The 17,058-nt window shown below is 43.9% G+C and overlaps 1 protein-coding gene across 3 annotated transcripts; it reads left to right on the top strand.

The window, feature by feature from the left end:
- The first annotated feature begins 419 nt into the window (after positions 1 to 419).
- LOC133400211 (gastrula zinc finger protein XlCGF8.2DB-like) lies at positions 420 to 7,720 on the top strand. Of its 3 annotated transcripts, none has more exons than XM_061672638.1 (4): positions 420 to 838; positions 901 to 973; positions 2,881 to 2,949; positions 3,334 to 7,720. In XM_061672638.1, the coding sequence occupies exon 4, from the start codon at positions 3,555 to 3,557 to the stop codon at positions 4,545 to 4,547; it is 993 nt and encodes a 330-aa protein (XP_061528622.1). In that variant the 5' UTR covers positions 420 to 838; positions 901 to 973; positions 2,881 to 2,949; positions 3,334 to 3,554; the 3' UTR covers positions 4,548 to 7,720. The 3 variants fall into 3 exon arrangements, with proteins under 3 accessions (XP_061528622.1, XP_061528623.1, XP_061528624.1); XM_061672639.1 differs by having other exon boundaries at positions 2,881 to 2,964; XM_061672640.1 differs by having other exon boundaries at positions 3,334 to 3,547.
- The last annotated feature ends 9,338 nt before the right edge of the window (positions 7,721 to 17,058 follow it).

Raw genomic sequence — 17,058 nt, 5'->3', positions numbered from 1 at the left:
TTGCTCAGTGACTGTGTTTTTTTTTTTTCGTCTTTATGTTTCAGAAGTATTCTCTGTCAATTGACTGTCTGTTGTCGTACTAGAGAGGCTCCAACTACCGGGGACAAATTTCTTGTGTTTTTGACATACTTGGCAAATAAAGATGATTCAGATTCTGATTGTTATCACTATGCGTTTGGCCAAGTAACCGTCAGTATGCCTCCTCACTCCAAGTGCACAAGTGCATACATGCTGCGAGTTCCTAATGTTCAGTGACTTAAGAATGTATTGTTAAAATAGTCACGGCAACTGTTTTATTACATTTCGTTTTATACGTGCAAAATTCAGTTTTACTTCCTGTTTTAAGTGTATGGCTTTTATTTTGAAAGGTAGGTATCTGAGCTCACCTCTGAGCACGAATGATTACTTACAACGGCAAACAAAGGTAACGAAACGGCGAGGAGAAGAGAAGAGTGACTAATGAAACCAAATGGCATGTGAAATATATTCATTTCTCGAGCTACCCTCTGATGAGGCCCAAGCTCTGACATTAGTTCGAAAACCTTTAAAATCATCAGAATAAAGGTCAACATCGACACTTCAATTGAATCCTGTTTGTTTTACTTCAAATCCAATACGGATAGTCAGAGAAAATTATTTTTTAAACTGGCAACTTTTCAAACACGACTTGTCGCTTTCGGCTCCCATCCAATTGTCTTTAATGCCGCCGCAAGATAGAAGCAGTGCGTTGCCATGGACACTTCCGCCGTAAAACCACCATCGAAGAAGAAAAAGCCGGAAGTTGGCGTGGCCTCGACTCCGAGACGCCGCAAAGACGTCGCGCCGCGAAAGCCACAAGGTGAAGTCGAGCGGAAAAATGGTAACGGGAGCGACTAATAACGTATTCTGAATGTTTAACAGGACAATGGCGTCGTACGAGGAGAACGAAAACAAGTGGAAGCAGAAGGCAAGAATCACATCTTCTACATCCAAGGTCTGGCCACGTCCACCAATCTTCTACTTTAAAAAAAAAAAAAGTTTAAACATTAATGAACAGAGTAATTAGATTCATATTGATGGTGAAATAACAGCAATGCAAGTAGGACTAAAAGATGATAAGCGGCTTGCTCTGGCGTTATGTAAGTAAAACGTTTCAAAGACTGGCTAAAGTAGACATGTTACTGAAATTTCCAAAATACTATTATGTCGATATCATTAGATAGAGGAGTGTTGCACAAATGAAATAAGCCCTGGTTTGGAAGAATCGGATAAGGATTAAGGTTTTTTTTTTTTTTGCCACATCATATGTCGAAAATTTGCCAAGATGTTCTGCCCAGAAATCAATATAAATCATTAACAAATGTGTGCCCGCAAATATAGATAAATGCCCGGATGTTTCTAAGAGTTGACATGGAAATGTGATGTTTAAACACACTATTTTCAGATTTTTCAATGGCATCCGCTCGAGCCTTCTCGTTTTTAGGGTCAAACTGAGAGCATTTGCTTCACCATAATTGCTTCAAACCTCACAGGAAACAAAAATAATAAAAATAGTGAATCAAGGATGTAGCGTTCTCTCGAGGAGGAATCTTACGAGCGTGCGTTTTTTTTTTTTTACGCCGAAATCGAGGAACACTTATTTTTACCAGAACCACAGAAAATCTCAATCTATTTGGAATATTCAATAACGAGGCGGTAAAGGGTTTTCCCAACAGCATAATCTGAAAGGAACAAGTACCTTACATTGCATGAAACAGTGAGAAAACGCAATTTTGGGTGGACCATCGCTAAATTCACGTGCCTGAAATGTGGCACAGGGAAATAGGAAGAACATGGCAGCCGCATTTCTGGACGTAGTAACATACCTATGTAAAGCATGTTCACCTTTCTGTCTTCCTGTTCACTTTCCTTTTTTTGTGTGGCTAAAGGGACTGGCGGTTAACAATTGATTAATGGATTGCTTTAAGGACCTGTCTTAATACCTGAGAAAAATGTTGACATGTTAAATACTTATTTCAGATGCTGTATGTGCATGAATGAGAGCGGTGGAGAAGGAAAATTGAGGCTACAGGAAGAAGAGATAGCGAGGGTGGAGTACTTTAAATACTTGGGTCAAGGAGGAGGCAAACCTTTGAGGAAATCTTGTCCGAAAGGACGAGAAGAATCGCATTTTAATCGTATGACAATATTTGTCCTAAAAAGCAACATGGTTTCATTTAATGGATTTTATTGGACGACCAAATCAGATTATTGACACAGAAGGGTATATTGTTAACTCTGGATAGAAAAATTTAATTGCATTTTAATACAAAGCAGTAGAATATCCATCCATCCATCCATTTTCTGAGCCGCTTCTCCTCACTAGGGTCGCGGGCGTGCTGGAGCCTATCCCAGCTGTCATCGGGCAGGAGGCGGGGTACACCCTGAACTGGTTGCCAGCCAATCGCAGGGCACATACAAACAAACAACCATTCGCACTCACATTCACACCTACGGGCAATCTAGAGTCTCCAATTCATGCATGTTTTTGGGATGTGGGAGGAAACCGGAGTGCCCGGAGAAAACCCACGCAGGCACGGGGAGAACATGCAAACTCCACACAGGCGGGGGCGGGAATTGAACCCGCGTCTTCAGAACTGTGAGGCTAACGCTCTAACCAGTCGCCCACCGTGCCGCCTGTTTCATCCAATTCCTCCATTTTGGTAGCCGAGCTCCGAGGTGTGCATCTGTGTAATCAGTGTACCAGAAAATCGTGTTCTGACAAAGGTTCCGCATTGTGTGGAACACAAAATGTGATTCAAATGTATTCATTTAAAGATACTAATTAATTAATTGTGATTAATGCATTTAAGTCCCATCCCTATTAATTATGCACTGTTTTTTTTGCTTTTGCACCGGCAGACCTCGCTCCAGTGCTGAACAAGGATATCAGCTTTGTGTTCCACTAAACTGGCCCAGGTTTCACATTGAGTGAGTATATATAAAGTGAGAGACAAACTTGTCACGATATAAATGGTTTTAAGCCTCGGTGTTTTCCATCCATCCATTTTCTGAGCCGCTTATCCCCCATTTTCATTGGATGGTGTGTCGTGCAAGTTTTTGTCTGTCAAAGGTGTGCCAGGCCTCCAAAAAGTTTGAAAGGCACTGGTATACCACATGTACCGTGTGCCCTGAACTGCAGCCCGAGCTAACAAACAAACAGTTTATGACTGTGCTTGGGCTTTCTACCAATATGTCTGATATATATTTTTCCCCCACTACACCCCAGGATGATTGATGTTGTTTTTGGTAGAAAAATTGTCTACTATTTGGCGGTAGTTATTGTAACATCATTGACTTGCTTGTGTCCTGCAGACATTCAGCAGCTGATTAGTCATCAGAAAACTTGCCCCTCAATCGCATGAGGGGAGCTCCATCTTGGAACACGACGATCCACTGCCCCCTCACATAGAGAGGAACAGAAGCAGCCACAGCCTCCCCACGTAACAGAGGAAGAGGAGGATCCTCAGCTCTCCCCGTTGAAAGAGGAAGAGGAGGTTTTTGATGTCAGCAAGTTGCCACCGACTGGTGTCTCCATGAAGAGTGAAGACAATGAAGACGAACCACCCAAGCGGTCACAGTTTAATCAGCAAGGTCCGAGCAGAGACCGCTGTAGAGGACCGCTACCAGACAACCGCTTGGGTCCACTGTCACACAGCGACGACAAGGAAGAACCTTTAATGAGGAACAAAGACTCTAAAGGTGACAACGAACCGCTCAAAAGCTCAGAAAAGGACAAAAATCTTTGCAATAATGAAACGTCGGCAACACGAAAAAGTTTTTTTACCTGCTCAGTTTGTGGTAAGCATTTTACTGAGAAAGCATATATTAGACACATGAGAACCCATAGGGATGAAAATTGCTTTCGTTGCTCATGGTGTGCTAAAATATTCTGTCACAAGTCATCCGTGGTACCACACATGAGAACACACACAGGAGAAAAACCCTTCTGTTGCCCAAGTTGTGGGAAAAGATTTACTCTAAAGTCAAACATGGTAAAACACATGCGAACGCACACAGGAGAAAAACCCTTTAGTTGCTCAACTTGTGGTAAAACATTCTCTCGAAAGTCAAACATGGTGAAACACATGAGGACACACACAGGAGAAAAACCCTTTAGTTGCTCCATCTGTGGTGTAAGATTCACTGTAAAGAAAACCATGGCAGAACACATGAAAACACACACAGGGGAAAAACCCTTTTGTTGTTCAATTTGTGGTAAAACATTCTCTCAAAAAAGACATCTGGTAAAACACATGATAACACACACAGGAGAAAAACGCTTCAGTTGCTCGACGTGTGGTAGAACCTTCTCCAGAAAGGACAAAATGGAAACTCACTTGAAAACGCACACAGGAGAAAAACCCTTTAGTTGCTCAACTTGTGGTAAGACTTACTCCAGAAAAGACTATTTGGAAACACACATGCGAACACACACAGGAAAAAAACCGTTTTGTTGCTCAATTTGTGGTAAAAGCTATGCTCAAAGAGCCAGTTTGACTGCACACTTTCGGACACATCAAAACTGAGAATAAATGATCTACAGTATTCCCCCGCAATACCGCGGCATCCGAATCAGACCACATATTGTTTTTATAGAATTTTATCCTACGAAAGAGCTATAAATATTCTGCGTGGCTGTGTAATACACCACAAGTCATTGTTGTCATAGTCATCATACTGCACAGTTAAAGGACCTCTCTAACGCTGTGAACATTGGCACCTAACTAACTGTAATCCATAGTTCTGGACTTAAAAAAAAAAATCCCCTGCAAAGAGACTGAGTAGTAATTTTAGGCTTGTGTTCTGAAGACAAATTCAATTTTCAGTTGACTTTAGGCAAGCCCACATTTGACGTCGGGGCGGAAGGCGAGCACATTTCCTTATAGAAGTAGTACGTGTTCTGGGGCGTAATTGCTGCCTATCTTGAAAGTCTGCATGTTGTTTTAGACAATTACGACTCAGAATATTGAGGTTGTATACATTAGGTAGGCTGGTTCTGTTAAAATCGATCGCTGAATGCTTCGTTTCAGATGGAAGGCACCCACGAGTTAAGTGCGTGCATATTAATTTCCACCTATATAAATGGATTTTGTCAGCTCATCATGATGATGAAGATGATGCTACACTGCTCCTGCAGAGTGAGAGGAGATGTGTTACGACTTTTCAGACAGCTGAGTATTCAAGAGAATTATTCGATTTGTTCTCACTCTATTTTCAACACTTTAAACTGCCAGGTAATGAGTAGATATAATATATAATATATCAGACGACGGAGGGAAAGACTAATAGTAACGATTTGTGAAAAGATGTGAAATTGAACATTTTTGTATATACGAGGTTTCCACCTGACAGCAACGATGCATATGCCACCTGGTCATATACCTCAATGTTTAATTGTTTCCACTTGTGGCATAAATTGACTCGTTTTTGTAAGGTAAAATTTGTGAATTGTTCGGTCGAGACCTGGATGTTGCCAGCCAACTTTCAGGCGAACACGCAATTGGTATTTTGTGCGACACAAACTCACAGAGACATTCCTTTGTGATTGAATGTAGTTTTACATACTATGGGAGTCACTACAGCAGGGGCGTCGCTAGGTTTTGATGTTTGGGGTGGCCCAGCCCCTCCCATAGATTCGCGGGGCATTTTGTTTTGGTTTTAGGGGGGCTAGGAATATAAACCTTGGCCATGAACACATACTGACAGATATTTGAGGCTTGACAAGTTTTTAGGGGGGCTTCGGCCCCCATAAAATAGGCCTAGCAATGCCGCTGCACTACAAGATACATGCATACCACACTACTGGAAGTGGTTAGATAAAAAGCAATAAGACTGTGTGACTTTACGAGAATACACTCTGGTGACGTGGGTAATACATTCGGATAAGCTGTAGTACAGATTGTATGTAGTCGTTGATCACAATAGCCATATCCGCCATTGACGTGGACCATTGTGTGGATAAATGATTGCTTTTGCAACGTATAAACGGGCCTTATGTCTTTGACCACGTTCGGCCCTTTTGTTGCTCACCAAGCACTTATTCTGGTGTTTCTTGACTACATGTCATTACATTAGCTTGGCTTCCGGTCCTCATTTAGTGATAACAATACTTGCCAGGATTGCTGCTTATTTGTGGCCATGGAGGTGAGGATGACTAACTGCACTGTGCAATGACGGCGTTTAGCTGCACTAGCTATGCAGCTGCAGCTTGTTGGTAGCTGGTGTGGGACAAGATAGCGCCGAACATTCCCACGGTCATCCCTGAGCAGCGGAGAAGGGAAGGAGGGTTGATTGCTGTTCGACTTGGACACACTTTTTTTAAACATGTTCGGAGCTGGTTAAATCAAACATTGCTCGGCAGCTCCTGCTCCGTGGTCAGATGTACTTGAGGTCATTTTACACTAAGGAAGATACGACAATGTTGTCAACAAGCGTACTCATTAAGACTGCAACTAATGATTATTTTAATAATCGATTAATTGGTCGGCGGCACATTGGTCGACTGGTTAGCACATCTGCCTCACACTTCTGAGGACCCTGATTCAAATCTGGCCTCCCCTGTGTGGAGTTTGCATGTTCTCCCTGTCCTTGTGTGGGTTTTCTCCTCCCATATCACAAAAACATGCTTGTTAGGTTCATTGAAGACTCGAAATTGCCTGTCGGTGTGAACATGAGTGCGAATGATTGTTTGTCTGTATGTACCCTGCAATCGGCTGGCGACCAGTTCCGGGTGTAGCCCACCTCTTGCCCAGTGGCAGCCGGGATAGGCTCCAGCAGGCCTGCGACGCGAGTGAGGATAAATGGTACGGCAAATGAATGGATGTTTTGTTTGGAGGCTGGTTTCACCACAGCAATTAACATCACAATGTGCAAGATTTTGTAGTTTCAGCCACAAAGTACTCAAATTCTATTTGAAAATGATGTTACAATTCAAAATACAATCAAAAGACATTGATTACTCTTAGACCCGGAAGCTCTGGCTTTGAGTGTAAAACACTTTCGATAGTTCCAAGCAGCAATTCGATGAGGCGTCTTCACTTAGCGTCCACTTTTCCACATCCAATATGGCGGCGGCGTCGACGCATGGGCTGAAAATTGCCGTCAAGGCTGCTGCCGTCGTAAAACCACCATCGAAGAACAAGGCGGGAGTGGACATCGAGAAGTGTACGTGCAGGCTTTGAAATATAGGCGGCACGGTGGCCGACTGGTTAGAGCGTCAGCCTCACAGTTCTGAGGACCCGGTTCAATCTTTATTAATTTATACAATTATTTATCTACTCATTTATTCAATTATTTCTTTTTTATTCTAACCGTGTATCTGTTTTATTGTATCTCATTGTCCTGCTGTTTTTTTCCTGTGCTATTGTCTCAGTCTTTTTTAAGTTTTTTAAGTAAGGGAGGTGTGTTCCGTCTGCCTGTGGGGAGTCCCCCCCGGTCTATCCTGGTAGTGGTGGTCAGACTAATAATCACATTTTATTTATATTGCACTTTTCATACATGAAAACTGCAACCCAAAGTTCTTCACAGAGATAAAAGCAGACACACCCATACGAACACACGCACAGAAACAGAACACCTGTTGACTAATAGTATAGAGACATGGCAAGGCACTGGGGATTCTGGGTGAAGAACGACAACCTGAGGAAGCCATCCACACCAAGAGGTGCCGCAGCCACAGAGGATCCCGCCAGAGACCACCGCTACCAGGATAGACCGGGGGGGACTCCCCACAGGCAGACCGTCATGAAATCTTTTTTTTCTTATTCCCGGTGAGTACGTTTTGCAGCTGGTATTGGTAATAGTTTTTAAATAAGTAAAGCAGTGGGTAATCGGTGATGGGATAGTGAGATATTGACTTCCGATGCGGCCATAATGCTATGCTAGCTAGCGCCTCCATTAGGCTCACCAGCAGTCGGGATGACTTTGACAGCGCAGTTGTCTTTGTTAATGTTATTCAAAATGAATAAATCCTCAGAGAATATAAGATCGAAACAGCGCCGTCCTGTGCCCATTCTCTTCGTTTCACTTTTAAACTGGCCACGTTTGGGAAGGCAGCATGGACATCGAGTGGCCTGTTTCATTTTCCTGTTGGCCAACAAAAAAAACTAGCCATACTTTGAGGTCCATCGTTTCAATTCACCCACTTGTAAGCTGCTAAACTACTGAGAAGGTTGGCGGAGTCGGCCCACCAGTTTGAGAGCGAGAGTTTATTTTGCTTGCCACTGAGTCATGTGACTGAATCATGATTCGGCGAATGAGGACTTTATAGGTCAGAGGACAAAGATGTTAAATGTTTTCTTGATAACTCTAGAACGTCTGTACAAACTACATCTGCCATTTCAAAGTGATTATATATCAGATATACAGACGTTAAATCGATAAATATGATGCAGAATGCGCCGTCTGCTTTTTGCATCCAGTTCCTTCCGGTCTTCGGCTCTGTGACGTCACATGAGGCAAACAGCCTGTTCAGTCGGCATTGTGTGCTGCTATTCCATGCTGTTGTTCCCGTCCTTGTATATTTGTTGTCGTATGATTTAGCGATGTCACGATGGTTTATTCCAAGTGAAAAAGGAATACGTGAGCAGTGGATAGGGAAAGTCAATCGACAGGGGACGAAACATGGTCAGCTATGGGTGCCTAGCAAGCATTCCAAACTCTGTGCTGCTCACTTCGAACCGGCGTGTTTGGAGAAAGACTGAGCAGAAAGCATTGGATACAGAGGTAGAGGCTAAAACCAGCTGCGGTGCCAACTATTTTTCCTACGGCCATCGGGACCTCAACCGCCAGCAAGAGAACTAAATCTCGCTGCCGCCACGGCGAAGCGGCGCAGACGAGGTGAGGATTTCCTTGTATATACTTACGACTCTATTATGGTTACTATGCACTGGGCAGTAGGAAAAAAAGACCCACGCAGTACTTGTCAGTACTGTCGTCCGTACTTCTGCCTATATGGCAAGGCAAAGACTTTCTGTGCTGCGTGCTATAACGGTACTCGAGCGAGGGGCACACAATATATAGTAATACTGCATACTATGTAAAAGCTTGCGAAACCAAACCACATTCTGCACGTGTTACAACAGAGTGGCTTCGTAGTAAAAGAGTGCGGGTACTAGACTGGCTTGCCTGCAGTCCAGACCCGTCTCGGATTGAAAATGTGTGGTGCATTACGACAACGGAGACCCCGGACGGTTGAACAGCTGAAGCTGTACATTAAGCAAGAATGGGAACGAATTCCACCTACAAAGCTTCAACAATTAGTGTCCTCAGTTCCCAAAGGTTTATTGAATGTTAAAAGAAAAGGTGATGTAACACAGCGGTAAACATGACCCTGTCCCAGCTTTTTTCAAACGTGTTGCAGCCATAAAATTCAAAGTTAATGATTATTTGCTAAATCCATCCATTTTCTGTCGCTTATCCGAGGTCGGGTCTCGGGGGCAGTAGCTTTAGCAGGGACGCCCAGACTTCCCTCTCCCCAGCCACTTCATCCAGCCCTTCTGAGGGGATCCCGAGGCGTTCCCAGGCCAGCCGAAAGACGTAGTCTCTCCAGCGTGTCCTGGGTTGTCCCCGGGGTCTCCTCCCGGTGGGATGTGCCCGGAACACCTCACCAGCCATTTACTATTTTATTTTAAATTTAAGCCAAGTGTCTATTTTCAGTTTAAAAAAAAATTGTTAGATGCAGAAATAAAAGTTTGAGCTCTTTTTAGCAGATCATTGATTTCATAAAAGCAACATACTAGAGTTTTTTTATGCGGTTGTGTGCGGTCATGTGACTGCCTTGTGCCGTCTGATTGGTGAATTGGAGTCAAATGACACTAGTGATCACGTTGGATTGGCCGCAACGGCGCCCTATGCGGAGGTCGAAGATGAAGTCTAAAAATAGATCGTGTACGCAAGAATGGATAAATAAAAGTAGCAAGCGGCATGTCGATCATTGTAACTGAGTAAAAGTATGGATTCTTCTTCACATAAATCCATCCAAAACCATTTTCTGTACCGCTTCTCCTCACAAGGGTCGCGGGCGTGCTGGAGCCTATCCCAGCTACATTTGGGCAGGAGGCGGGGTACACCTTGAACTGGTTGCCAGCCAATCGCAGGGCACATTTAAACAAACAACCATTGACACTCACATTCACACCTACGGCCAATTTAGAGTCTTCAGTTAACCGACCATGCATGTTTTTGGGATGTGGGAGGAAACCGGAGTGCCCGGAGAAAACCCACCCAGGCACGGGGAGAACATGCAAATGCCACACAGGCGGGGCCGGGATTTGAATCCTGGGGCCTCATGTACAAAGACTTGCGTGGATTTCCTCCAAAAACACGGCGTACGCTCAAATCCAGAAAACGTCGTACGCACAAAAATATTCAGATGTATGAAACTCTGCGTACTCATGAATCCAAGCACATTTCCTTCGTACATTCCAATCAACGTGGAAATGAGTGCAAATGTTGGAGTAGCCGACTCCTCCCTGTCCACGGCCACATTTGAATATGCAAATCATATTTAAATGAACCCTGCACCTGGGATGCCGATCTCTGCATGATTAGAAAAAAAGGTAAATGAGCAAGGTAATGAAGAAAAATAATTTTGCTGAATGTGAAGTTGATCAATGAAGTGGAGGCGCGCAAGAAAATCCTCTTTGGCACGCTGTCCTACGGCGTTAACAACACGCGAAAGAGGAGCGAATGGGACAGCGTGTGTTCGGCTGTCAATGCTGCGGAGTCCGAATAGTGTGCACACGCTGAACTAAAAAAGAAGTGGTCAGACATGAAGGTGGGTGTGAAGCGGATGACAGCTGCCCACCGCCAAAGTGTGGCCACAAAAAGGCGGAAGAACCGGCGCGGAGGGCCTCAAGCCCCGTTCGAGGAGAGAATCGCTGCGATCATGGGTGACGCTGCTCTCTCAGGGGTGGTGGGAGGACATGTGGCTGACTATGATCACCCCACAAGGTTAAGACCATGTATTTTTAGAACTCGTAACAAATGTGTTCGTACAGTAACCTACACTTATCCATGTGAGATAAAGGTTCATGCGTAAATGTTGTATGTGTGTTATTTGTAATCTTTTACATTCAAATAGAAGCACATCAACATATCAAAGAGGATATGAAAACTTTTGACTCCTTTTGATTATTCAATTGATTATTTTAATACACGGGAGAGGACACGCACACTGAAAAAAAAAATCCTGTTTTTTTTAGGAGAAGAGGGGTAAATTATGTCAATTTAAACACATTTTTATCATGTGCAACCGATGTACATGTTCAAATGAAGTAAATTCAAAGGCCTCTTTTTTTCAGTGCATGTGCTGGAGTCACGAAGCGATTGTGAGGGCAACAGGCGGCATAAACGATCGCCTTGATCAATTAGTAGATGTCCTCACAAATATCAGTGGTTGATTAAATACACTGGTTAACAAATGAATTCTCAGTCCTTGCCTCAATTGCATTGTTGAAACCAAATGTCGCCGGGCATGAATTGTTCATGTGTCTGGTGTGCAGATTTATAAGAACAGTTTCCCAGCATCACCTCTAAGTGTTGCCAAAGCACGAAAAGCTGCAGAAACGTGCGTACGCCAGAAATGCAGTTGGCGTGAGGCACCGCACATTTCCACGGTCATGTCGCTCTTGATACATCTGAACTTTGCCGTGAAAAAGAACGGACGCCACGTTTTTGTGCGTAAGCACCTTTTGTACATGAGGCCCCTGGTCCTCAGAACTGTGTGGCAGACGCTCTAACCCGTCGTCCGCCCTGCCGCTCTTCACATAAATACGCTTGTAAAAGAAAAAAAAAAAGCATGATTCATTCATACTAAAGTAAAATATATCCATAATGTTACTTCAGTGAATGTAACGGAGTAAATGTCGCGTGTTACTTACCCACCTCTGGTGCCGCTTCTGATACAGTAGACCACACCGTTCTTGTAAATAGACTAAAATATCTGTATGGCCTCTCGTGCTGTACACCAATGGTTTTTATTCTTCCTCGCTGAGAGAACTTTTATGGTACAGTTAGATACTTGGTTAGATACACGTAAGCTTTGATACAGCTCATTGAGTTGGTGTTTCCTCACCTGGATGCTCTGTACTCAGCCTTTGATCCTTCGGTCATTACATCGTTATCTTTTAATTTCAACCTGGATGTGGGCGTGTGTGTCTACTCTGTGTCCTTGTGGACGAGTGGCAGGAGTCTTATTTTTTTTTCATCATTTTCATGTAAACCACTTCGAAGCCTCTTTAATACCGCCGCAAGATGGCAGCAATACGTTGCCATGGACACTCTGCTGCCCTAAAACCACCATAGAAGAAAAAAAAAAAAAAAAGCGGAAGTCGGCGTGGCTTCGGGACGACACAAAAAGCAGCGACATGGCCAGGTAAAATGGAGTGGAAGAAATTATCAAAACGTGCAAAAAGTTGGTACGGGAGCGGCTAATAAAATATTGTAACTGTTTAACAGAACACTGCCGAAGTACGAGAAGAACGAGGCCCAACGAAATCAACTGCATGCTTATGACGAGAATTACATCGTGTACATCCAAGGTGAAGGTTTGTCCACATGTCTGCTAATCTTCCACCTTTACTGTTTTTAAACATTATGAAATGCATTATTATGATTAATGTTGATAGTAAGACAACATTAATGCGATTAGAGCTAACACAACACGTCAATAAGCGGCTTGGTCACTCATGTATGTAAAACGTTTCAAAGACTAAACTGTTCGCCTTTTCTAATGGCACTAACGGCTAGCATTGCTTTATTCAAACACAAACAGAAAAACTAAATCTAACGATATGTAAAATATGAAAAAACTGGCAATGAAAATATTATTTAGTACAGTTTACATATGTAAAAAAAAAAAGTTGTCCTAGTCGGTCTCAAATTAGGTTTTAACTTATACACATTAATACTGTAATAAATAGTTATGTTATAACTTTGATCCACCTGCATATCAAAATACAGGAAATGATTAGGTTGAGATTTGAAACACAAATAAAAGGACCCCTAACCCTATGAATCGGTTAAGCTTTTATGCTAGTTTTAATGTCATGAATTGGCCCAAATTGAATTGTTCAGAGATGAATGTACCGTTTGTCTTGAAAGTATTCATAGTGCTTCACTTTTTAACATTTTCTAATGTTACAGCCTCATTCCAAAATGGAATGATTTTTTTTTTTCCTGAAAAAAATCCACACAACATACCCCCTAATGAAAAAGTGGAAAATATGTTTTATGAAATGTTTGCAAATTTATTAAAAATATAAAAAACTAAGAAATCACATGTAGCTGTACATAAGTATTCACAGCCGTTGCCTCGAAGCTCTAAATTGAGCTCAGGTGCATCATGCTTCCACTGATCATCCTTGCAAAGTTCTTACAGCTTAATTGGAGTCCACTTGTGGTAAATTTAGTTGATTGGACATGAGTTAGAAAGGCACACACCTGTCTATATATGGCACTACAGGTGACACAAACAACCATGAAGTCAAAGTACTTATCAGGATTGTCTCGAGGCACAAATCTGGGGAAGGGTACAGAAAAATTTCTGCTTTGAAGTTTCCAAATAGCACAATGGCCTCTCTGATCCATGAGGAAAAGACAATTTCTGGTCTGATGAGACAACGATAGAACTCTAGGGTGAATTCCAGACGTCATGTTTGGAGGAAACCAGGCACCGGTCATCACCTGACCAATACCACCCCCACAGGAAAGCATGGTGGTGGGAGCATCATGCTGTGGGGATGTTTTTCAGCGGTAGGAACTGGGAGACTAGTCAGGATTGAGGGAAAGATGAATGCAGCAATGTACAGAGACATCTTGTATGAAAACCTGTTCCAGAGTGCCCAGGATCTCAGAATGGGGCAAAGGTTTACCTTCCAACAGGGCAACGACCCAAAGCACATAGCCAAGACAGCAAAAGAGGAAAAAACTCTGTGGATGTCCTTGAGTGGCCCAGCCAGACCCCAGACTTGAATCCAATCGAACATCTCTGGAGAGATCTGAAAATGGCTGTGCACCAATGCTCCCCATCCAACCGGATGAAGCGTGAGAGGTGCTGAAAAGCGTAATGGGCGAAACTGCTCAAAGATAGGTGTGCCAAGCTTGTGGCATCATATTCACTTGAGGCTATAATTACTGCCAAAGGTGCATCAACAAAGTATTGGAGAAAGAGCTGGCGCATTTTGTGGCTCCGGCATAAGGTCTTGGCTCCTCGCAGCATAAGACACTTCACTTCCGGCTCGCGGTGGCTCACAGTGGCTCAACCGCAGGCTGCTGGATCACCCGTTAGCTCACCCGGTGGCTCACAGCCTCCTCACCACTGGCTCACCCGGTTTGGCTCAACACTGGCTTGCAGTGGCTCAACACTGGCTTGCAGTGGCTCACCACTGGCTCGTGGTGGCTCACAGCCTGCTCACACTGGCTCATCACCTGCTCATCTTGGCATATCGAGGCTTAGCCGACTTGCTGTTCATTCCACGACATCATATGTGCTTAGAAACTGCTTGTTGTTTTTAATAATGGTGAATATACAGTACTGTTCATTAATACGTGTAAGTGCAATCCACATCTTAATATGCGCGTCAATCAAATAAAACATCGTAGCCTCTTTGCTCTTTGCGGCATAATGATGTCACTTGTGGCTCACGCCTGCTCATCTCGGCATATTCGACTTGCTGCGCAGTCTACGACATCGTATGTGCTTTGAAACGGCTTGTTGTTTATAACGGTCATAGAACTACGATCATCCAAAATACCTGCTGTTGACCCATATGATAAAACTTTATTTCGTAACTATATCAGATGTGTCAAAACCTATGGCCCGCGGGCCAGAACCGGCCCGTCAATGTGGCCCGCGGGCCATATTGACAGAACTAATCATTGCCACTTCCTGGTCCACCACACTTGCCTCTTCTACTCTCCCTTCTCTCTCATTTTCCTCATTCATCAACTCTTCAAAGTATTCCTTCCATCTATCCAGCACACAACTGGCACCAGTCAACATTTTTTCATATTTTCTATCCTTAATCACCCTGACCTGCTGCACATCCTTCCCATCTCTATCGCTCTGTCTGGCCAACCTGTATAGATAATTTACTCCTTCTTTAGTGTCCAACCTGGCATACATGTCATCATATGCCTCTTGTTTGGCCTTTGCCCTATGTTGCATCTCAATGTATTCCTTTCGCCTCTCCTCAGTCCTCTCAGTGTCCCACTACTTCTTAGCTAACCTTTTTCCTTGTATGATTTACAGTACTGTGAGGTTCCACCCCCAAGTCTCCTTTTCTCCTTTCCTGCCAGAAGATACACCAAGTACTCTCCTGCCTGGCTCTCTGATCACCTTGGCTGTAGTGGTCCAGTCTTCTGGCAGCTCCTCGTGTCCACCGAGAGCCTGTATCACCTCTTCCAGAAAAGCTGCACAACACTCGTCCTGTCTCAGCTTCCACCAAATGGTTCTCTGCTCTGCCTTTGTCTTTCTAATCTTCCTCCCCACCACCAGAGTCATCTTACACACCACCATCTTATGCTGTCTAGCCACACTTTCCCCTACCACTCAACCTTTCTCCTAATCATCATGTCAACCAACTCCTGAGATTTTCCTGTCACAGTCCCAACAGTCAAAGTCCCCACATTCAGTTCTAGGCTCTGCTTTCCTTTTCTCTTTCTGCCGAAGAACCCGCTTTCCACCTCTTTGTCTTTGACCCACAGTAGCTGAATTTCCACCGGCGCCCTGTAGGTTGACGGCGCCGGTGGCGGACGTTGTTAACCCGGGCCACGACCGATCCGGTATGGAATTCTTTGAATGAACGCTCACATTTGTTTGCCAAAGTTTTAAAAAACATTAGGAGCATAAACTCTATTACCATGTGTTCTTGGGCCAGTTGTGCAACATGGTAGTTAAAAAAAAAAAAAAAAATCCCCAGCATATGCCTCGATATGAACATATGAGCAGGCGGTGAGCCACAAGTGACGTCGTCATGCCGCGAGGAGCCAAGACGTTACAATGTTTAATTGACTGACGCATGTATTAAGATGTGGATGGCACTTACACATATTAATGTACTGTATATTCACCATTATCAAAAACAACAACCCGTTTCTAAGCAAATACGATGTCGTGGAATGAGCAGCAAGTCGAATATGCCTTGATATGCCGAGATGAGCAGGTGGTGAGCCACCGCGAAACAGTGGTGAGCAGGCTGTGAGCCACTGGGTGGTGATCCAGCGGGTGAGCCACTGTGAGCCAACGGATGCGCCACTGTGAACCAACGGGTGAGCCACTGTGAGCCAGCGGTGAGCCGGAAGTGACGAGTCTTGTGCCGCGAGGAGCCAAGACCTTATGCCAGAGCCACAAAATGAGTTAGCCCTTGCTGAAGTATTGAGCAAAGGGTGCGAATACTTATGTACATTTGATGTGTCAGTTTTTTATCCATCCATCCAACCATTTTCTGAGCTGCTTCTCCTCACTAGGGTCGCGGGCGTGTTGGCCTATCCCCGCTATCATCTGGCAGGAGGCGGGGTACACCTTGAACTGGTTGCCAGCCAATCGCAGGGCACATACACCAACCAACCAACCATTCACACTCACATTCACACCTATGGGCAATTTAGAGTCTCCAATTCATGCATGTTTTTTGGGATGTGGGAGGAAACCGGAGTGCCCGGAGAAAACCCACGCAGGCACGGGGAGAACATGCAAACTCCACACAGGCGGGGCCGGGGATGCTCTAACCAGTTGGCCACCGTACCGCCTCAGTTTTTTTATTTTTGATACATTTGCAAACATTTCAAAAATACTTTTATCACGTTCTCATTATGGGGTGTTGTGTGTAGAAGTTTGAGGGGAAAAAATGATTTTATTCCATTCTGGGATGAGGCTGTAACATAACAAAATGTGGAAAAAGTGAAACGCTGTGAATACTTTCTGGAGGCACGCTAAATTAATAGAAAAGCTGTGACCGAAACCTTGATTCTTTGGTAGAAAAGGCCTGTATGTTTCTTATTAGTTGAAAATGTGACGTATAAACAGGCCAATTT

The sequence above is a fragment of the Phycodurus eques genome, chromosome 3 (assembly GCF_024500275.1).
Source record: "Phycodurus eques isolate BA_2022a chromosome 3, UOR_Pequ_1.1, whole genome shotgun sequence".
NCBI lineage: Eukaryota > Metazoa > Chordata > Actinopteri > Syngnathiformes > Syngnathidae > Phycodurus > Phycodurus eques.
This window is presented reverse-complemented; position numbering and strand designations above follow the sequence as displayed.

Coding starts and splice junctions, on each gene's coding strand:
- LOC133400211 (XM_061672638.1), top strand. CDS start 3,555: ATGAAGAGTGAAGACAATGAAGACGAACCACCCAAGCGGTCACAGTTT.